General features: G+C 35.5%; 1 protein-coding gene across 1 annotated transcript; it reads left to right on the top strand.

Moving 5' to 3' along the window:
- The first annotated feature begins 549 nt into the window (after positions 1-549).
- LOC145294158 (uncharacterized) lies at positions 550-22,413 on the top strand. Its single transcript, XM_080141265.1, has 2 exons — positions 550-850; positions 20,495-22,413. The coding sequence occupies exon 2, from the start codon at positions 21,159-21,161 to the stop codon at positions 22,281-22,283; it is 1,125 nt and encodes a 374-aa protein (XP_079997391.1). The 5' UTR covers positions 550-850; positions 20,495-21,158; the 3' UTR covers positions 22,284-22,413.
- The last annotated feature ends 1,539 nt before the right edge of the window (positions 22,414-23,952 follow it).

The following is a 23,952-nucleotide window of genomic DNA, read 5'->3' as shown; positions in this document are numbered from 1 at the left end:
TGTTTAAAATTAAAATATAACAAAAACATTTATTTTTATTTCAAGGGTACCATTTTGTGCTTCCGTAACTGGATGGCCAGACAGTAACGCCACCTATAGTCAAACGGAGGAAACAGGCTCTCTCTTTCTTCACGATTACCTTCTTTTAAATGGTACAAAAGTTATAAAGATAATATTAATTTATAATAAATTTACATCGTTTTACATATAGGGGGGGGTAATTCTGTGGTAACATTTGGAGGTGCCTAGAGGACAAAGGATAAAATAACAAATTTGTATTTTTTAAATAAATATAATATTTGTATAAATATCAAAATCTAATAAAACAAAACCATAGCTGTTTATTCTATAATTCATTTTTAGTGTCAGTGACCATCTGTCAAATGTGCACATAATCTAATTTACACACAAAATGATTATGCCACAGAGTTTGCGTAAAACATTGGCGATTTTCCACAAACAAATGGTGATACCTAAAACCTCTCTAAACTTGATCGGAAAACTTTTCCACATGTGTACCTTCTGATACAAGGAACTAACTAATAATGTACACCGTTTTAGGATAAATCTTTCATTGTATCTGTGAAAGTCAGTTCTTTTTTTTTTTCACATTTAAATAGTGTTTTTATCTTTTATTTTTATATTTTTTCAATCTCCATACATTGTGTTTTTTTTTGTTTTTTTTTTAATGAATTGGATCTACAAAAAAGAAATTGCATCGATTTACTAAAAAAAAATCCAAACAAACAGATCTGTTTCTTTAAAAAAACATAAAAGAAATCATCCCGTTTTTTTTCTTCTTCAGTTTTGTTTTGTTTTGTTTGACGTAATGAACTTCATAGAATGACAGGTAAGATTGTTTGCTCTTTTTAAATTGTTCAATACTTTTTTTATTTTTATTTTTTTTTTAAGCAGTTTAAAACATTTAAATAAATTTATTTTGGTTACATTGAAGCTTTTAGCTTTAAAACGAGTGGGGACTTTTGGGATTACTTTTATTTCACTTTGTAAGCGATTATGGACAAAATAATTAACTTATTATTTAAGCGCGTTTTTTTTGTTTGTTTTTTGCGTTTGTGTTTTTTTTTTTTTTCAAATATTTTATTTTTTAGTAGTGCAGTGGGTGCAGTGCACTTATTGATCCGTACTGAAATAATGTTATTATTTAGAAAGCCATTCTTAACATGGGGAGAGAAGGATGTTTTGTTCCTATTCTGTACTTTTAACCTTACAATTTAATAAAAGCAGATATAATAAACGGCGGGGTTTGTATTACTGTACACATAGATTCGAAAAAGTTGTCAAAAAACAAATATATAACAAATAAATGTTATCAAAGGCAAGATAAGTTACTTTTCTACCAAACTGGATATAATTTTCGTGGTTTTATTCAATGTAACATGTTTATTCAGCTCGAAAACCATACAGTGTTTACCGATGTATTGGAAAATTCAAGATGGCGGCCGATTCTCTCTTTAACACGGTAAGTTTGGAAAAAGGTGTTATAAATAATAAACTAGACAAAATACTATTAAAAACCACCGAATATATGTCAAGTTATGTCACGGTAACATATATTGAGCAAATTTCTAACAGTATTTTGTCTAGTTTATTATTTATTACACCTTTTTCCAAACTTACCGTGTTAAAGAGAGAATCGGCCGCCATCTTGAATTTTTTCTGAGTTTTCGAGCTGAATAAACATGTTAAATTGAATAAAAACACGAAAATTATATCCAGTTTGGTAGAAAAGTAACTTATCTTGCCTTTGATAACATTTATTTGTTATATATTTGTTTTTTGACAACTTTTTCGAATCTAATACAAACCCCACCCCCCAACAAAAAACTGCGAATAAAATATATAAAACTCGTAATTTCTGTTTTTAAAGTGGGTTGTCAATTTTCTTTATGAAATATACTTCCAAAATAAACTATTACAGTCGTTTAAAACATAATAGAAGTATTATTTTTTATTTTTTAAAAACAATGTTTACAAAATGTCTACGAACGTGCGTAGACATTTTGTAAACATTGTTTTTAAAAAATAAAAAATAATACTTCTATTATGTTTTAAACGACTGTAATAGTTTATTTTGGAAGTATATTTCATAAAGAAAATTGACAACCCACTTTAAAAACAGAAATTACGAGTTTTATATATTTTATTCGCAGTTTTTTGTTGGGGGTGTCAAAAATTCCGCGGGGCCCACCCTATATGTAACATGATGTAACTTTATTATAAATTAATATTATCAGTATGACTTTTGTACGATTTTAAAGAAAAAGGGCAAAATAAACCAGTAATAATAATAATAAAAAAATTTTTTTCATTGAACGAAAATAATGAAATTGCGAGACGAAAATCGTGTTTACATAATTGGCGCTTTAAAATAACGTTCTCATGTAGTAGGCATTCCGAACGTGAAAACATACCCGTGTTTAATAAATCTAGCAAAAATCAACTAATGGTCAGATTTTCGTAAAATTTTCGATACTTATCCATTTTAGAATGAAATTACATATAAAATTCAGTTTCCGTAAAATTTACGAGGGGAAATATTTTTTAGTGCGTGTCTCCCCCCCCCCCCCATAAGTATTTTTTTCGAAATTCGAACAAAATATATTTAAATCTATCGAAATTTCTATTTATTATGAAACATAAGAGTTCAAATAAGTAAAAAATATTTATTTTTTAAAAGTTTGAATACACGTATTGAACAAGATTTACCTTGAAGTTGCAATTAAAAAATTGATATAAACTTAATATTATGTTTTTTTTAATAGCGTTTTTTCTAATTAATATATACTATAATCAGTTGAATTACCAAGAAAAAGTAACTTCTTAAAAATTAACTGATTTTGAAAAGATTAAAACGATTAAAATTCATTATTTTAAAATGTCCGCTACAACATAGATTTTTTAATTAATTGTGTGAAATTTTTTAAAAATATAATGTTATAATATAAACATGACTCTTGACATTTATTTTATGACCAGATTAAAACCGATTCAAAATTAATATTGCGTTAAAATCCAGTTTTTCTACATGCACTGCGATATGCTTGTATGTCTTGTTTTATGAAATAAAATACAGAAGCATAGAATGGACAAAAATAAACTGGTTGATTGAAATCATTCACTTCCGCAGTTGCGTTCGCCATTCTAAAATTTCACAGCTTAACTCGATTATTCTATTAGTGTTTACTAAAAAGTAACCAAATTATCTATTAAAAGTAAGTTGTTAAATTATTTTTATAAATGGTCTTTCGTATAAATATTTTAAATCGTTCCAAAGTATTGAAAACTTAAATAAACAAATAACATGTGTAGTGAAGTGAACTAACAAACTATTTTATTGTCACTTTTGCTCTTCCATAGATGTCAAAAAAGTCACGTAACATTTTAGTTTTGTGTTATGTTTTCTACCCCCAGTGAAAAAAACAGATTTTACTTAATTATTTCTAACGATAATAGTGAATCTTTTTTTTTACATTTCGATAATTTAATCTTTAAGTAAACTATTTGAATGTAAAATAAATTCCTATTAAATTACAGTAGTAAATAATAGTTTTAAAAAAAATCGTTCGCCGTGGCTCGCATCAAGCACATCAGTTAATGACATCACCAGATTATGCGTACATTTTGGAAAAAGTTCACATAAAAATGGTAGTATCATAAAACTTTAATTAAACTTGAAAATATTATTTAAAAGTTGCACGGATCAATAAGTGCACTAGCAGCAAATAACATTTCACTGTGTTTCGATCAACGACATTCCATGAGAGGTAGGTACACGCTAAAGCTTTTTGTTTATCGCCACAAGTGCTAATTTGGACTTGCACCGATTTTCCTGTTAATAATTACCTATAGCTATAATCTCCGGCCCCCCAAAAATATCCATCAAAAAAAAAAAAACAGAAAAAATCATAACAAAATAATTCACAAAGCGCAAAGTTCAAGCCAAAATAAATAAAAAAAAAAAAAATTAGGCCACACACGCAAAAAAAAAACTAGGCCACACACGCAAAAATCCTTTCTTTGTAAAAATAATAATTGCTCCCTAAGTCGAATTGCGTATTTCGCTAGAGGGGTAGCACTTATGTACGTCAGCCCAACAATGTTTATTAAACATTGAAAAAATATAACAAGTAAAACATACGTCACAGTGTCGCTATTTGCACGCACATATTGGCCAATAGCAAAAGATAACATGGATTATTTGCACAGTGAACTAATCCACACAAATCTGGGGACAAATTCATTTTTGCAAATAAAAAAGAAATCCATATGCATGTGCACTTATTGAACCGTACTATTTTTAAATAGTGTTTTCAAGTTAAAATAAAGTTTTACAATATCTTTTATTAAATTGTTAGGTGAAAGTACAGAATAGTTACATAACACCCTCCTCTCCCATGTTAAGAATGACTTTCTAAATAATGTTATTTCAGCATGGTCATTAAGTGTATAAGTACCGAAATCCGTAAAAATCAAGTAAAGCAAAATAATAATGTTTTATGTTTCTGCACCATCACCAATTGCAAAGTGAGACAAAACGGTAAATGTTATCTCATGCTACAACAGAACACCGACCATTGTAATTTGTTTTTTAGGGGTATTCGAGGTCGCTGACAACAAATCTGATAATCAAACCCATCAAAAATTTACCATTTGCATGGTATGAACCCCTGGAACCTGGGACTATTTTACGCCATTTCACCACTCTCAGTATTTGTTTTCTTACATGATGCGTTCGTGTAGTGAAGTGACTTATCACATCACAGAGGAATCTTTTTAGCAGACATTTGAAATAATAAAGTTTTAATAATGAAGTCTTAGACAGTGAACGTAAATGGTTACCAGGAATAAGGTAAATTTCCTGCATGCAACATATATCCACTCCAAGGTGCTTCAGATCCAGGCTTAAGTGCAATTTTCGCGAGCCGGCCCTTAGCCCCTGGAAGGTCAAACTAGCAAGCTTGAGATCCATGGTAATGCCTTAGGGTTGAGAACCAGAAACGAACATTGTTGTTGTTAGTGTGCTAACGGCTCTCGTGATCGAATATGTGCCCATCTGAGAATCAATGAGCCTGTCACAAGAGATACCGCTGACATGCAATGGAAATGTTAATTTTGCTATCTATATAAGGAGGAGTGCATATCTTTGAGCATTGATTGGTTAAAAAGTGCACATCTTTGTTACATGGTATGCTTTCAATTACGTCCGCCAAACAAAACACATTTTAAGTTTTCTTCCCCGCAGAATTTGTGTGGGCATATTTTTTTAAATCTTTGCCTCTCTGAAATTTGTTAATTTCATTTTGCATGCATAATTAGGTTTTTATTTATTTATTTATTATTTATAAAACAAGAAATGAATGCATTTTTGTAAGTGTGTTTAACTGCACAAGTTAAAAGGTTTCTCAACTTCTTTCATAATTAAGATCAAGAAAGATAATTCACACTTCTATGGTGAATTATTTTAATAAAATCCTTTGTTTTTTGTTGTTTTTTTATCTTAAATCATACATGCATGTTTTCTTTCTGAAAATGAGTACATGCTACTACAACACCATACAATCATATCATACATATATATTATATATTAGACATCGCCATGGTGGTGTGTAAAACATCAGCATTGTATACATTAATAGTGGTGTCATCATTTTGTGTGTTTGTGTCAATTTCTATGGATGGGCGTTATAATTGTTAATGGAAGTAACATTTTTTGATATGGATAAAAAAACAATGTAAGACTTACCTTATGGATAAAAAACAATGTAAGACTTACTTTTTCCATTGCTTCCAACGTAATAGATGTACTGAGACTAAAGCCACTTTCAACCACTGTAAAACAGTAATAAAAAATGCAAGAGACTTGTATGCTCAGTCCCTCAAGTCCAAAGCAGCTGAGCAGTGGCTTGGTTTCCACCAGTTTTGGCAAATAGCAAACAGAATCCTGAACAGAAGCGTGTGTTCTATCCCAACTCTCATAAATGGACCTGAGGAAACCTCGTCAGCATCAGACAAAGCCAAACTCTTTGCCAAGAACTTTGCAGCTAATTCTACCCTTTGTGACCAAGGCTGCCAACCTCCAATATTTCCTCCTGTATCAGAAAACATGCTATGTGATATACAAATATCTGTATGTGATGTTGCCAAGCTAATCAAAAACCTTGATTCGAGTAAAGCAACTGGCCCTGATGGTATTCCAATTATAGTACTCAAAAGACTTCAACCAGAACTAGCACCCATCTTTACAAAACTGTTTAAACGTTGTCTTAAGGAAAATTGCTTGCCATCGCCCTGGAAAATCTCATCAGTATGCCCTGTATTTAAGAATTCAGGTGATCGCTCATCTCCCTCTCAGTACAGGCCACTAAGTCTCCTGTGCGTCATGAGTAAGTTGCTGGAATCTTTGTTAAATATAGAAGTAATCAAACATCTCAGCAAAAATATCCCTCTTAGTGACACGCAATATGGTTTCCGTTCTACTAGATCTACAGCAGATGTGCTTACAGTTATATCCCATAGGATTAGCGAATCTCTCGATAGAGACTACCTTACTAGAGCAATTGCTCTTGACATATCAAAGGCCTTTGATAGAGTATGGCATAAAGGTTTACTTCACAAGATCTCCAGCTATGGTATAGCTGGAAATGTCTTCTCAATTAAATCATTTCTCTCTGATAGATTCATAAGAGTAGTGGTTGATAGGCATAAATCAGAAGTTCTCAGTATTAATGCTGGAGTTCCTCAGGGGTCCATCCTGGGCCTAACTCTCTTCCTGATCTACATTAATGATCTTCCAACTCACATCCTTACATCATTCATAGACATTTATGCTGATGACACTACTATCTATGATAGCACATCTAAGACTGTAAACGACCAAGTTCTCTCTCCTCTGATCTTGAGCAAGTGGTACAATGGGGAAAGAGGTGGCTTATTACTTTTAATGCATCTAAAACCAAGCTTTTATCTTTACATCATCAATGCTCTGATCCCCATCTGGCATCAATTGAAATGAATGGGTCTTGTCTTGAGGAGGCCTCATGTTTTGACAAGCTTCTGGGCTTGACCTTTACTCCTGATCTGAAATGGAACACATACATTAAATCTGTTGCTAAGGCCGCTGGAAAAATGGCGAGATCCTTCTATCGATCCAGTAGATATCTCATTGCTGATGCAATTCTCTATCTATATAAGAGCCAGGTACGTCCAAGGATGGAGTACTGTTGCCACATCTGGGCAAGAGCTGCTAGAAATGACTTATCCTGCCTTGATAGAGTTCAAAAAGACTTTGTAGCCTCATAGGGGATGTCCTTTTCTTTTCCCTGAAACCTCTTTCTCACAGAAGAGATGTTGCGAGTTTGTCTATGCTTTATCGTTATTTTCATGGCAAGTGCTCGGCTGAGCTCCAATCTATCATCCTCCCTCGCCTAAACCTCAACGTAGATTCCATGAGAAAAGCTTCTTTCTTAGAACTGCACGCTATGGAATTATCTTCCGTTTTCCTGCTTTCCAGCTAACTACAATATGGTTGTCTTCAAGTCTAACGTAAACAAGTTTTTTATGAGCCATTCCATATAAGTTAACAAATTTTCCAAATTTCCATTACTAACGATTACTATATTGTCCAATTTCTACTGTACACTCTTTAACCTTTGGCCTTGATAAGTGATGATGCCTATGTAAAAAAAACAACAACTTTTATTTATTAACGAACTACACAGGCTAGAGTTAATAAAATAAAATTAATTTTAACGTCTTCTGTTGACACTTATGTATCTAAAGATAATGTTGCTTACAGGCCTCCATACTTATTTGAAAAAAGTCACAAAGCATAATGATCACCCTTTATCAATTTAAATAATAAAATCAAATTAAATTTTTTTAGGCTGTTTTTTGATTTACAATTTTTATTATCTCAATAGTCTTATATTCTCTTATATGAATACATTGTTTTATTATTGGAAACCTGTCATTAAAAAAATATGTTTAAACTTCATATCACGCAATATTTGAATTAATATCATTTAAAACTTTTTAGAATTCTTTTAATTCTTTTCTTTTTGTTGTTGTAATTCAAATAATTATATTCCCGAGAAAAAAAATTATAAAGAAATGTTATTTTTTTTTTTACATAATAATATTGATTTTATGTCCAATTTTATTTACAATTTTAAGGTAAGTGAAATAAATAACAGGATTTTTTATATATATATATATATATATATATATATATATATATATATATATATATATATAACTATTTTTTAATTATTTGATCTTTTCAGCTTTAAAAATGTTAATTTTTATTGACCTACATTTATTTTGTTTAGTTTTTGGACCATGAAATATAGGGAGGGTAGATCACCTAAAACAAATGTATTTCCTCTAATATATTTAACGAAACCTACTTTTATTATGTTAGTTTATTTAATAATGAATAAATATCGAAAATTTCAGGAAGATATTAAAATTATTTGATTTTTGCTAGATTTTTAAAACATGGGTGTGTCTATGACTTCAAAAATGTCACTACATAGGAACGTTGTTTTAAAGTGTCGATTATGTAAACAGTATTTTGTCTCGCATTTTCATTGTTTTTGTAAGCTGTAAAACGTTTTATTGAAATATTAGCAGATTATTTGAAGCTTTTTCTTTTAAATGGTAAAGAAGTTAGGATGTTAATATTAAATTACAATTACGTCGTGTTACATATATGGGGAGTTAAAACTATGGTGCGCGTTGGATGTACCTATTATATATTGCATTACAAATTGCTTGTTTTCTAAAACAAGAAATTTGTTTTATCGCACAAAAGTTTGAATTATCTCTCCTTAAATAATCCCAAGGAAAAGGAACAGCTCTGTATTTTAGGAGCAAGAGTGACTCCTTTTTAAAAAGTATGAGGAGCAAGATCGAGAGCAACTCCTAAACAGTTAGAGCAGCAAAAACCTTAGCTATATGGATTATCTTCTTTATTATACTGAAAATGATGGCAAGAAACAATGTCTGATAAAAGTTAAATAGAAACTTCATGTTAAAAATATGAAGAAAATCGTTACTTGAGCTAAAGTATTATCTAAGAATTTAACAAAGATTACTAAATTCCTCTAATTAAAAAAAAAAGAAATGGATTTTTGTCAGCATTTTAACATTCTCAGTTCTAACCTGTTCAGTCCGGTTCTCCCGAACTCGATTCCCACCATCTTGACTGCCGGCTTTATATTCCCTCATTCCAGTGTCTAGCCTCATTGATATGGAAATTACATCGCACCACATTCCACCTGATACTTGAAGATCACATCATAAACTTAAAACCCTTCAAGTCTCTCTACTAGCTGACTCAAATCCTTGCTATTCTCTCTGCTAGTCCACTCAGATCCTTGTTAGTCTCTGTGCTAGCCCACTCAGATCCTTGCCAGTCTCTGTGCTAGCCTACTCAGATCCTTGCTAGTCTCTGTGCTAGCCCACTCAGATCCTTGCTAATCTCTGTGCTAACCCACTCAGATCCTTGCTAGTCTCTGTGCTAACCCACTCAGATCCTTGCTAGTCTCTGTGCAAACCCACTCAGATCCTTGCTAGTCTCTGTGCTAACCCACTCAGATCCTTGCTAGTCTCTGTGCTAACCCACTCAGATCCTTGCTAGTCTCTGTGCTAACCCACTCAGATCCTTGCTAGTCTCTGTACTAACCCACTCAGATCCTTGCTAGTCTCTGTGCTAACCCACTCAGATCCTTGCTAGTCTCTGTGTTAACCCACTCAGATCCTTGCTAGTCTCTGTACTAACCGACTCAGATCCTTGCTAGTCTCTGGTCTAACCGACTCAGATCCTTGCTAGTCTCTGTGCTAACCCACTCAGATCCTTGCTAGTCTCTGTGCTAACCCACTCAGATCCTTGCTAGTCTCTGTGCTAACCCACTCAGATCCTTGCTAGTCTCTGTGCTAACCCACTCAGATCCTTGCTAGTCTCTGTGCTAACCCACTCAGATCCTTGCTAGTCTCTGTGCTAACCCACTCAGATCCTTGCTAGTCTCTGTGCTAACCCACTCAGATCCTTGCTAGTCTCTGTGCTAACCCACTCAGATCCTTGCTAGTCTCTGTGCTAACCCACTTAGATCCTTGCTCAGCTAGACACTGTCAGTCCATGATACTCGGCTAGACACAGTCAGTCCATGATACTTGGCTAGACATAGTCAGTCCATGATACTCGGCTAGACACAGTCAGTCCATGATACTCGGCTAGACACAGTCAGTCCATGATACTCGGCTAGACACAGTCAGTCCATGATACTCTGCTAGACACAGTCAGTCCATGATACTCTGCTAGACACAGTCAGTCCATGATACTCTGCTAGACACAGTCAGTCCATGATACTCTGCTAGACACAGTCAGTCCATGATACTCTGCTAGACACAGTCAGTCCACGATACTCGGCTAGACACAGTCAGTCCACCATATTCCATTAGACACAACTAGCCCACGATAATCAACTAGACACAACTAGCCCATGATACTCAACTAGACACAGCTGGCTCACTATATTTGGCTAGACAGCTAGCCCTCACTTGAAAGTGATGACTCCTTTATACAACCCAACCAAATCGTTTTTCCAGTTCTTCATGAAAAACGAGGACTTTTTCAGAAAAAAACAACCGGATTGCATTTGAAAAATTCTTCAATTTAAAGCAATGACTCCTTTTAACTTCTTTGTTTAAAAGTGACAACTTTTTTTCAGCAAATGCCATTAATTTCATTTTAAATTTCCCATTTAAAAATTATGACTTTTTACGTACATCGACCAAAATTGCATTGTAAATTCTTTTAACAGTGATGACTTCTTTTATGTTCAAAAACAAAAAATCTGACTTTAATTGTATTTTCATTAAAATAACTCTTTTGTCTAAAAGGGACAACTTTTTTTTCAGCAAATACAACCGAATTTCATTTTAAATTCCTCATTTCAAAATGACTTTTTAATACATACAAATCGACTAAATCGCATTTTAAATTCTTTAAAAAGTGACAACTTTTTCAACCCTCCCCCCAAAAGAAATTCGATTTGAATCATACTTTCATTAAAATAACTCTTCTATTTAAATAAATATGCACATATATTAAATTATCCATAGCATAAATTTTTACGTTGACTTTTGAATGCACCTCCAACATTTAACCAAATCGTATTCCACACGTTCATTTCACAATGACATTTAATCAAATAGTATTCAACAAGTTCATTTGACAATGGCAATTAAAAAAGAAAATTCAGCAAATCCCACTCAGAAGACCAAACAAAATAAAACGAAAAAGGTCCGACTCACTTTAATGGATTTACATCAGATCCCTGCTTAGAGTTGATCAGCCCCCCCCCCCTGTCGGTTGCGTGACACTGCTGTCCGAACTTTCACTTTCTGGTTACCACTTGACGCGTCTTCTCTCCACTCCAAAACGAACTTCTGCAACTTTAGCTGTTCTCTCCCCGAATCTGACTTTTCTCTTCTACAAATACAACTTCTCTGCTCGCAATCTAACTTCAGAATGCCTTCCTTCCCCAAATCACTCCTCTTTTATCTCCAATCAGGAGCATCTCATTTGCATACCTCGTGGTCACCCTGTAGGCAGATAAAGAAACAGGGCAGCCATTTTTGTTTCTTTCTTCTTCATTATGAATACGAGGTAAGCCACACAAAAACGCGGTCGGTCGTTCTTGTTTCTTTTTTCTTCATTTACACCACACGCCCCCCTGATCTTCGAGATCAATAGGATACTTCGTAATCCTCCATCCAAGCAGGCCGCCTCCTCTCACGTCGAGGCCTCTGGGGGACAACTTCTCGGGGGTTAACGTTTTCAGGTTCACTACAACGCGGGCCTAAGTCAGGTCGAGCAGCATCATTTGCTTCTCGGTGGCCCTCGATTTCCCCTTCTTCACTGCCCTCACTGCATACCGGCAATGTCACACGACGCAGGTCTAAGATATGCCGGGGAACGCCATTCACCATCACATTGTTCTTCGACTGCAATCCTGTTACGACCCCTCTTTTCCAACGAGTGGTACACTGTGCATTGGGGGGTTTCACCCACACCTCTTCACCTACTTTGATAGTGGCTTCTTCACTCACAATTCCTGCTGTTTTGTTGCATGGATGCCGCCACTTATATGTGAAAATGGCCCTATGAGGCACAGTTGTCTCATCCTGTTTGGTCTTCGGCGAGATGTTATACCAAAACACCGCCTCTATGGGTGATACGTTGCTTTTTTCCGCAGCGGCTTTAATGGTGCGATGATTCCTCTCCACTATTCCGTTGCCACTCGGCCGATACGCTGCTCTGAAAAATTGCCTTACTCCCCACTTATCGCACACCCCTTTAAAGGCTTCTGATCGGAAAGCGGGGCCATTGTCCATTAAGAGTTCCTCAACCGGCCCTCTCTCCAAAAATATCTCCTCGATGACCCTTCCGATCACCCATGCAGCTTCTGCCCTGATCTCTCTCCAGATGGCAAACCTTCCCGGTCCACAGTCGACCATCGACAGATACAATTTGTGGCGATAGTGTGTCACATCAATGGCCAATTGCTTCCAGTCCTCCGCAACGTGTAGCTCTCCTGCTTCGTGTCTGGACGGTCCAGGGTCAATTGCTTGGCACTCTCGACAGTTCTCCACCACCTCCCTAACCTCCTGCTCGGTGGTCTCCGGGTAAACCTCTCTGGTTAGGAATAACGTTCGTTCCCGACCAAAGTGGTGCATTTCGTGTGACTCTTTGACTTCTTCCCCTGCACAGCATACCGAGGAGACCTCCTTTCCCTCCTGCAGCCAGGCCTTCTTCACGCGTGTCATCGAATCCACCTTGTTTTTTTCTGACGGGACCAACACAACAGATACTCTCAACTGGAATTCCGCTATCAGGTCGGTGAGCGCTCTGAGTCTGCGCTTGATCAGCATTTCCGCAGCACCCCTGGTCTTAACTCTCTTATCGCCAGTTACTGCCGACCGAATCCACGACGCTACCGTTGCCGAATCGGTTTTGACTTCAATTATTTTCAATCCCCATTTCAGGGCCAGATTGATTCCTTTTATAGCGGCATCTAGTTCTGCTACATTGATATGGGAGAAGTCGTTGTTTTTTCTTAGCCACGCTGCATCCTCCACAGTTACACCTCCTATCTCTAGTATGACGCCCAACGCCAGGTTACTGGCATCGCACCAAACCACACCCGCGTCTTCGCCGCTGACATACCATTTCCCTTTCACTGGGTCCTCATTCCTCACTCTCGCAATGACTTCTTGCAGCATGTTCATGACCTCCTTCGTCACACGGCCCTCCCAGCCATCAGTGCCTGTTTGTCGTTTAATAAAGCTGCATGCTATCCTGAGCCAGCCAGCGATAGGATAGTGCCCGACCAGCCTCCCACAGACTGAGAAGAGTTCTCGCCTCGTCAGCTCAGATCCGACTTTGGGTATTGCATTCCCTCGTTCGAAGACAAGGCTTTCTTTTCCATCTCGCCTTAGTTTCAACCCCAGCACCGCTCCTCCATCTAGGGCCTCCGCCGGTTTTGCAGTCAACCCATACTTCTCGACATGGCTTCTTACTTTCTCTGCTGTCACCTCTGCCTCCTCCACTAGGATGTCGTCAATGTACGAACTAGTGGCCTCCTCTACTGTACAGTCTTTGCTCAGCACTGTCTTCAGCACGGCAGTCATAATTTTGGGGGCTGAACTCAGCCCAAAGCCTAACCTTGTCAGACAATACACCCGCCCCTTGTACCGGACCAGTTGGTACTGCCAGAGTTTTTCATCTACATGGATCTGCAGATATGCTGATTTCAGATCGACAATCTTAGTGGCCCGCCCCATTCTTCTCCATTTCCTCATGACCTCCTCACATACGTCGATCCCCGTTCCAGTGTGGCAGGCTACGTGTCTGTTCAATTCCCTAAAATCCAGCACAGGCCTAATCTTGTTTTTGGTAGGCTGAACAACCGCCAGTAGTGGCAACACTCCTTTTTCTTCCCTTGTCCACGGTTTCAGAATTCCTTCTTTTATCCACCTCTCCACTTCTTCCTCGAATCCTTTTCTTATTTCTCCTCGCAGGGTGTTTTCGTAGCAGCCCACCTTATTCTGTAGTTCTGGGGGCCCGGAGATCCATTTCCATTCCACCGTCCACCTCATGCCATCAAACTTCGCCAGGAAATCTTTGTCCTCAATGCAGCAAACCTCCAGTTTTGGGGTTCTGACGGTTCTATCACCTTCCACTCCTGCCATCCCCACTGCGCCGAGACGTCCAAACGTCACTTGGCCCCCTCTTAACGTAGCGCCCCCCAGTCGGTTAATTACACTCATACCTATAATCACGTCGACACCACCGACCAGATGATTCAACACTAGGGCTTGCAGTCCAATGGGCACCCCTTGCACCATTACTTCCGCTGTCGTCTCTCCTAGGCATTTCACATCCCTGCCATCCACGGTCCAAAAATCCTGGTTCTGCTCCATGACCTCGCGACATTCCTCGCTAACAACGTTGTAGTGCAGCCTGTGTCGACAAGGGCTATGGCTCTCTTCCCATTGACTACCACCGGTAACTGAGGCAATGTTCCATCATGCGCCATTTCCACACAGAAGGGGTAACCACTGGCGCAATAGCTCCCCTTCACTCATTTCCCTGGTCCCGTGCAGCAACACAATAGCGGCTAATATGCCCCACTTGTCCACATCGGTAGCACGTGATCCCTGGTCTCGGCTCTTTGCAGTCCTTGATCAGATAAGGACCCTGGCACCGGAAACACTTGATGGCAGGTCTCCCCTCCTGTCGCCTCGCCGGCTGCCTCTCATTCAAGTGAGGCCTCATGCACATATTTCCACTCACAGCTGCAGCCACGATTGGGCTTTTAACATTTTTCACTAGGACTCTGGCGTGGACCAAGAGATCGTCCACTTCCCTAGAATGGATCCCCGTGATTCTCTGCATATTCGCAGAGATTTCCTCTGGGAAGCCGTTCACTAGGTACAGCTTTACCGTCATCTCCAAGCTCCTCCCCACGTAACCAGCCAACCCTGCCAGTCTCCTGATCTCTGCCGAAAAGACGTCAACGGACTCGCCGGTCCACCTCAAACTTGACAGCTTGCCAAGTGCTTCAAATGGGCCCTCAGCGAAGGCCAATTTCAGCCTTTGCTCCACTAAGGCAAGGTCTTCCTTGTCTTCATATCGCATCTGCTGGTAAATCATGAGGGCTTCCCCCTCTAAGTATAGCGGCAGCAGGGTGACCACATCTTCTATCTTTTGCAGCTTCGCCACCATTTTTAATTTCTCCAGCCACTTAATCAGGTCACCCTCCCCAGTAAAGGGTCTCAACATCTGAGTGCTCAGTCTCCACTCAGCCATGTTAATTTGCTTGATGTGCCGAAATAGCTTGTCGGTTGCGTGACACTGCTGTCCGAACTTTCACTTTCTGGTTACCACTTGACGCGTCTTCTCTCCACTCCAAAACAAACTTCTGCAACTTTAGCTGTTCTCTCCCCGAATCCGACTTTTCTCTTCTACAAATACAACTTCTCTGCTCGCAATCTAACTTCAGAATGCCTTCCTTCCCCAAATCACTCCTCTTTTATCTCCAATCAGGAGCATCTCATTTGCATACCTCGTGGTCACCCTGTAGGCATATAAAGAAACAGCGCAGCCATTTTTGTTTCTTTCTTCTTCATTATGAACATGAGGTAAGCCACACAAAAACGCGGTCGGTCGTTCTTGTTTCTTTTTTCTTCATTTACACCCCCCCCAAATACAGCACTTAATTTCTACCACTAAGCCAGTTCGCACGCACACACACACACCCATGTATGTATATATATATATATATATATATATATATATATATATATATATATCTCAATTAATTGTAAATAAAATAATGTATACATGCTAGATAATTTTCCATATTTTTTCAACTTGCATTAATTTATTTTTTTACTTTTTATTGTATCCACTATATGCAGAGAACAAATTGCCCAACATGCACATACTCTCCTAAAATTGTAGCTATCTCCCCTCCACCTTCAAACTTTTTAGAAAGGAGCTGCTCTTCTTCTAAAAGTAGGTCTCCTTTTTCCTCTCAATCTCTACCTTAAAATAATCTTCAGAAAAATTCAACCTATTTTAAAAATTATTATAAAAATAAGTTCCTTTTTACTTATTTATCCATGAGGGTAGGGTTTGACACAATGTCAATTTTGAATGTGGGAAAAATCCATTTCAACTTTTTGCGGCTGCCATAAATGACGTCTAAATTTCAACTGATAAACATATTTTCTCCTGTAGTGAGAAGAAAATGACAGAGAAAGAAAGACAATGGGAAAGAAAGAGAAAGAAAACATGGATGCATATTAAGGACAAAGAGAGAGATATTGTTATTAGGTTCACTGATAGTCTTAACCTTTAGCTAAGCCAGTGTCAGCTAGCATTAATCTGACCTTTGGTCTACCAATCATTACTCTCTGTCACTAAGCTACCAACTTTAGCTTAGCTGCATTATATGCTGCATTTTTCACCATATTTCAATATTTTTTCGAGTTTACTTGTTCCCTCAAAACAACACGGAAGGTTAGATATAAGGCTGCTTAATTTAGGAAGTTCTAACTCCTCTCAAAAGTGCTCTTTATCATTGTGGCACAATACTCTAAAGAAACTGAAATTTGGGAAATATTTATTAATTCATGTCTAATACTAATAATAGGATGGGTTTCGTGGATGGCTGCTATCAGAAAACCACTGTTTAATTATTTTCCATTATTTTGTCTAATCCTTGTACTTTCTCCACATCCGAGTTTTCATCTATTTCTATTTTCTTACATTTCTTTCACACAAAAAGATTATTATTTCTCAACTTATCAGTATTTCTATTGCACTTCTTTGGTATCTAATGCTTAGAAGTACCACAACATTTTCTGCAAACTAAGTAGTGAAACTTTCCTCTTTCTTGGGAGTTTCTAATACTACAACAATTGATCATCATTTTTGTCTTCACTCTTCCATACAAGTTGCTGGCAGAAAATCACTGCTTTCAATTGTTTTTCATTATTTTGTCCAACCATTTTATGTAACTTTACATATCGATGAAGATTAATTTTTTCGAAAAGATTTTTAAATTTAAATTTGTTTCTTTCTTTGCAGACATTCCAGTTTTAAATACTTTGGAGTTATTAACAAAAACGATATGCACATTATCTGCAATTAAACATTTGTTTTCATTTTGTTTATTTAATGCTTATCAACTTACCTCTATAGCCACAAGTTTAAAAGTGCTTAAACTTAGAAGTGGAGTAGATAACCTGATCCTTATAATATGTGTAGAGGGGACAGGACAGGATGGTCTGCTTGCGTGATAGACAATCCCGTCCCCATTGTGTATGGTGCATGTATTGAATGGTAGAAGGATTGAAAAAGCAAAAGGTCGCATAATGATGACAAAAACATACCGGTATAAATCAGCTAAGGAATGCAATTTATTTACATGAATATACATGAGAAATATTAAGAAAGAGAAAAAATAAGAGTTCATTGAGAAATAAGAGTTCATTACTTGCGATTGATGATAGGCTGATGAGTTAGTCAGGAGATAGTTGGGTGGCCGATGCCCCCACCAGGAGTGGTATCTGTTACATGTTGACTGGTCGAGCGTTCAGCGGAAAAGAGAGAAATATGAAAAACAGGAAGTGACATAGCTAGGTCGCTCTTTGGTAAGGGGCGACAATCGAGTTAGCCTAGGAGTTTCAACTCCCACATATATATAAAATTTCACAGAGGAATACTTATGAATTTTAAAGATATAAACAAACACAATATACACCTTATATCCAACTAAACATTAGTTTCCATTTTGCATATTTTGTACTTATTGAAATATCTTTATAACCACAAAACTTTATGAAGGAAATAAATCTTCAACTAATCTTACAGAAGTGGTCTTTAGAAATTCAGAGAATCTTGCTTGATTGATGTCTAAAACTATTTATCGAATCCAATGTAAATTTGAAATCTTACTTTTTAAATAGTAATTTTTGCCCATATTATGCCTCTTAAAAACGCTTTAAAATACTCAAAATAAACTAAAATTTTAGGAATATTTATTAATCGCCGTCTTGTTCATATTAAGATTTCAAAATAAATCAAAGATATCTAAATATTAGCAAAATACTACTGCCCTCTTTTTACCCCCTTTGCATAAAACTAAATACAAATGTCTAAAGTTAACCCTATGAAAATGTTCTAAAAACTACTGTATATAATTTTTTTATTCTAGAAAATATCTAAAATCTAAGGTTTAAACATGAGAGGCCTTGAGAAGAAAGTGAAATTCAGAGAATCTTGCTTAATTGGGGGTCCAGTGAATAATGATCAAATTAATGCAAATCTGATATGGGCCCATATTATGCCTCTTTAATATGCTTTAAAATACTTTTTAAAAAAACCCTAAAATTTAAAGAATATGTATTAATTACTGTTTAATATATGAGGTTGACAAAAAGTTCTTGTGGTTTTTCACTTTTAAATTCAGATGAACATATCTCGACTCAAACAAAGCTTTATTGATCAAAATAAGCGTTATCAGAACAAACACACTTTTTGCCAATGCAAAACAAGTGTATGTATACCAGTAATGTAAAAAGCTTGTGTTCTAGTGGCGATAAAGTCACTGAAGGCGTTTTTGATATCGCTTAGATTTTTTAAGCATTTCTCATGCAGAAAGTTGTTGAGATGCTGGAAAAAGTGGTAGTCAGTAGGTGAAAGGTCTAGAGAATATGGCAGATGAGGCAGTTTTGTAGCCCAAGTTCAACTTCTGCAGGGTTGGTTTAGCAACATGCGGTTAGGCATTGTCATGGAGGAGAATTGGGCTTTTTCTGTTGACTAATGCTGGGTGTTGTTGAAGTTTCTGATGCATTTCATCCATTTGTTGACAGTACTTTTCTGTTGTAATGGTTTTGCCTGTATTCAAAAAACTAATGGATGAGACCGGTCGCAGACCATCAAACAGTCAGTATGACCTCTTGGGGCTACTTTGGCTTTGGGAAGCATCATGGAACTTTGTCGGCATCTAACTAGTGAACTGAGCCTCGCTGGTTGTCATAAAGAACCCACTTTTCATTACAAGTTACAAACCAGTCAAGAAACAGGTTGTTCTTGTTGCGTAAAAGAAGGAAAGATGACACTTCATGATGCCATTTCTATTGGCTGTTGTTCAATTCGTCTGAAAAGAAGACATAATTGTTTTAAGACAGTTGTAATTTAAATGATTAGATACAGCAAAAAACGCTCTTTTTAAAATGATATATAAAGTAAAGTTATTATAAAGAAAACTTATAAAAATACATCATTTGAAATCAAAATTTAAAATTCTGCAAGGAATTTCTTCTCAACCTAATTGTTAAAACTTCAAAAAATTCAGAGATATCTAAATTTTCACAAAGTGCTACTATTTCCTTTTGACACATTTTTGGTTAAAACTAAATTAAGCTAAATATAGTGCTTTCCAATATATACTTTCCAATCACCTTGTGTATATATGTTAGAAGAATGCCTACCCCAGTATTGGTAAAACTAATTTCCTGAACAGAATAGTTTTGTACTAATTTTATGTCCTTTTAAAAAGATTAAAATCAACACATAATGTTAATAGATTTCAAATTGATTCTTTTCCACCTTACAACTGCATTCCAACATTTATAATGACTAGCGGGACCTGTGGAAATTCCACAGAGGACTAATTCATATGTAATATATTGATGTTGACATTCTGTAGATGTTCAGTGTAAATGGAGATGCTCTGATATTATTGTCACTCTTTTGTTAAAACTGCGAAAGTATTTATCTAAGCTAGCACAAACGCCCGTCAAAGCCTAATCATAAAGTATGCTTAAATATGATGTTATAATTCTTGCAGATTTTGTAGATATTATTATAATGTTCTATCAGTTTTTATATATTATAAAGTTGCAATTTTAAAAATAAAAAAAATATATCCATATGACTTGGATGTATTAGCTTGAATCAAAACCGAAATAAAAACTTATGAACAAGATTTATGTATATATATATATATATATATATATATATATATATATATATATAACTTGAATTCTTTCAGCCATAATCGAAACTGAAACCAAAACTTATGAAGAATTCTTGATAAAATTATTTATAAAAAACATAGATGACTTAAGTGCCATCAGCTATAATCAAAACCAAAACCAAAACTTATGAAGAATTTTTGGTAAAATTATTTATGACAAAAAATTGAAGTCCATAGCAATTAAACAACCCCGATGTAAGCATGACACAGAAAATAACACACATGCTATCATATCAATATATAGATCAGTGAATCCTGTATATAAAAACATGAATATATGAAACTTTATTTATCAATGGAAATTAAATTCTTGAAATGATTTTGAAATTTTGAATCTATTTCTTTTTTTGTAGACGTTCCAGCTTTTAATCATTTGATGGATTCCTTAATCATCTTACAGAAAAGTCAAATTTAAGGCAGAAAGAAATCTTCAGCTGTTCTCACAACAAAAAACAACCTGTGGATAACTGCTCAGATAAATCAACAAATTGTTCATCTGTTATGTAACATAAATACCTCCGACTAATTGGACAAGCAGCAAGATCCCATTCTTTCATTGTTGTGGTCCGTGGATGCCAGAAAGTCTTCTACTGTAATAGTTTCTACAGTTAGATTTCTAAACTTTGAAATTTCTCTTCTGTTTCCTGCATGTTTCAATGTGATGTTAATAGGCATCTCACAGCTCATCTCCTCACATAGTATTCTGTATATATGATCCTAAATAGTATCCCTTTTTGTTTAAGTGGCAATATTCCTTGTTTTGGTAAACAAGAGTAAAAAAAAGAGAAAAAGCAAAAAGTAAAAAAGATTCTGTTCATGAAGGCAATTCATAATTCCTAAATAATCAAAAACTGGAATAACAAATATTAAAACAAATCCTTTGATGGATTGGTTACTCATTTTCTTATAGAAAATTAAGATTTAAGGTGTAAATAAATCTTCAGTTCTTGTTACATAAAAAAACTCACGGAGAATTGCTCAGCTGCACCAGCAAATTATTCATCTGCAGATATACATATGGATAACAAAGAGGAAAAAAATTATCTTGTCAAATGTGACTCATCACTGCCAGATAATCACAAATTGGATGAACAAATATCAAAGCACAGTGAAAAGAAGTCATCTTCAACAGAAGAGGTAGACTCTTCTAGTAATCAGAAATTGAGTTTGGTAACACAAATCAAAACACACTCTCAAGGGAAGCGATATTACTGTGATTTATGTGAGGCTTCATATTCAAGGAAGGCGAACCTGATGATTCACATCCGATCACACAGTGGAGAGGAGAAGACGTATCTTTGTGAAATCTGTGGTTCGTCGTTCTCACATAAATCAAGTCTTGTAAAACACACGAGAATTCACACAGGTGAGAAACCATATATGTGCGATTTTTGTCATTCGTCGTTTGCGTTGCGCGCAAATTTGGTCGTGCATAAACGAACGCATACTGGCGTCAAACCGTATTCGTGCGAACAATGCGGTTCATCGTTCAATCACCGGTCACACAAAACACGGCATATGCGAACACATACTGGGGAGAAACCATATTCTTGCGAGATTTGTCGGGTTTCTTTTTCAGAAAAAACAAACTTAACTGTTCATTTACGACGACATAATGGATTGAAGCCATATGTTTGCAACGTGTGCAGCTGCACATTTGCAGACATGTCAAATTTAACAGTGCATATGCGTACACATACTGGATTGAAGCCATATTCTTGTGGCGTCTGCGGTTTTTGCTTTCTTCAAAAGTCGCATTTAATGGCTCACATGAAGACGCACAAGCGAGAGAAGCTGTTCACTTGTGAAGTATGCAGCAGTTGTTTTTGTCAAAAGTCAAAACTCGATGCTCATATGCAAATGCATGCTTTGGAAGATAAGAAATATTCAAAACTCGATGCTCATATGCAAATTCATACCGATGAAGATAAAAAATATTCAAAACTCGATACTCATATGCAAATTCATGCTGAAGAAGATAAATATTCTTGCAATGTGTGCAAGTCTTCATTTCCAACTTGGTCAAATTTTGTGCTGCATATGCAAGAACATCGTGTAGAGAAGCAATATTCATGTGTTTTATGCAACATTTCTTTTGATTATGAATCTGAATTTAACGTGCATATGGGAACACATGAATGAGATAAGTCATAATCTTTTTGCATGTATCAAACATTTATTTATAAATCACTCAGTGAGACAGAATTACATACAAGATAAAATCCATATTGTGAATTTATCATTGTAATGAATATGTGTAACTGCATACATACATACATATATCTATATATATATATATATATATATATATATATATATATTATATGTGTGTGTGTGTGTGTGTATACAAGGATCATTTCAAAAGTAAAGCCTCCTATTTTTTATTCCATCTGAATGAAACAGAGGATTACAAATTGCATTGTTATCATGAATGAACTTATGCATTCATGATTTGAAAGTTTCATCTCTCTCTTGCAGGTATTGGATGGTGTGAGACTAAGAAAGCAACCCCTGTCATAGATGTGCATCAGAAATAGAGATGCTTCATTGAATTCCTGGCAAAAGTACATTGAGAATGGTGGTGACTATGTAGAAAAATAAATTCTCGAGTAGAAAAGATCACTCCTTTTAATAGTATCACTCCTGTTTTCATAGCTCTTCAACTTTTTTGGATAAGAAAAATATGGGTTTTTTTACTTTGGAAATGACCCTGATCTGAAAAATGGGCTCTGGACATCCATGCACATCCATTGTTTATCGCTGGCAAAAGGGCATTGAAAATAGTGGTAACTACATTGGAAAATAAATTTTGGAGCACAAAATGTTGCTCCTTTTCATCATACTACTCCTGTTTTTGTTGCCCTTCAAGTTTTTTAATTTAAAAATAGGTGGCGTTATTTTTGGAATTACCCTCATATATATATATATATATATATATATATATATATATATATATATATATATAGTCATCATTCCAAAATCAGATGCCTTCACTTCATGATCATAATATTTTATTCACATTTTTATGAGGTATGTTTTACATGTTTTGTTGAATAATGGAAACCCACCAAACAACCTATCAGAGGCAGGTGTATATTTCTCATAAAACAATTAGAAAGTTGTTTTTTTCATTGGGATAAAAAAACAATTCGGTAAGAAAAATGTTCATAAAAGAAATGGAGATATTTAAATTTTGCAAAATCTTAAGAATGAAAAAAAAAATACTTACTGCTGTGTTTATAGGCAACCTCCTAAAAAAACAATTGAATTCAAATCACACATTGTTGCAATATTTGATTTTCAAAAATTTTTTAGCTATATTTCCAAGAATCTGTATATAAGTTCAATCAAAACTAAAACAAATCCCTAAGTGATACTATTTCTAAAATATTTTTTATATAAAAAACAGCCTTAACTTCAATAAAATCTATTAGCCAGTCAAAAGTTTTTTAAAACATAATTTATTAAACAGATTTCCTACAAAATAAATTAATTACCAATAAAACACGTTTTCCATTACATTAATAAAAGTTCTTACTTCCTATCAAGAAAATGCTATCTACTAGCACAAGACAAAAGAATTATTAAATCTGTTGCATTGTTATTTCTAATAAGGTATTAGAAGAGATGATGTATATTATATATTTGTTGTATCATAAAGGGGATCGTGTGTGATCATCTAGTCAGAGTTAATGTCGTGATCGTCTAGTGGTTCTGTCTATTTGTTCATATGCCATTGTGTGTGTGTGGTACATGTATTTTTGAACATACCTTCTGTGTCTTGGATGTTGGTCCATCTGGAAACGTCTCG

This window comes from Euprymna scolopes, chromosome 15 (genome assembly GCF_053919585.1).
Source record: "Euprymna scolopes isolate OS-2025 chromosome 15, ASM5391958v1, whole genome shotgun sequence".
Lineage (NCBI taxonomy): Eukaryota > Metazoa > Mollusca > Cephalopoda > Sepiida > Sepiolidae > Euprymna > Euprymna scolopes.
Note: the sequence above shows the minus strand (reverse complement) of the source record. Positions and strands in the feature narration are given on the sequence as shown.

What these genes read in the sequence shown, in the direction of transcription:
- LOC145294158 (XM_080141265.1), top strand. Translation starts at nt 21,159, where the DNA reads ATGGATAACAAAGAGGAAAAAAATTATCTTGTCAAATGTGACTCATCA.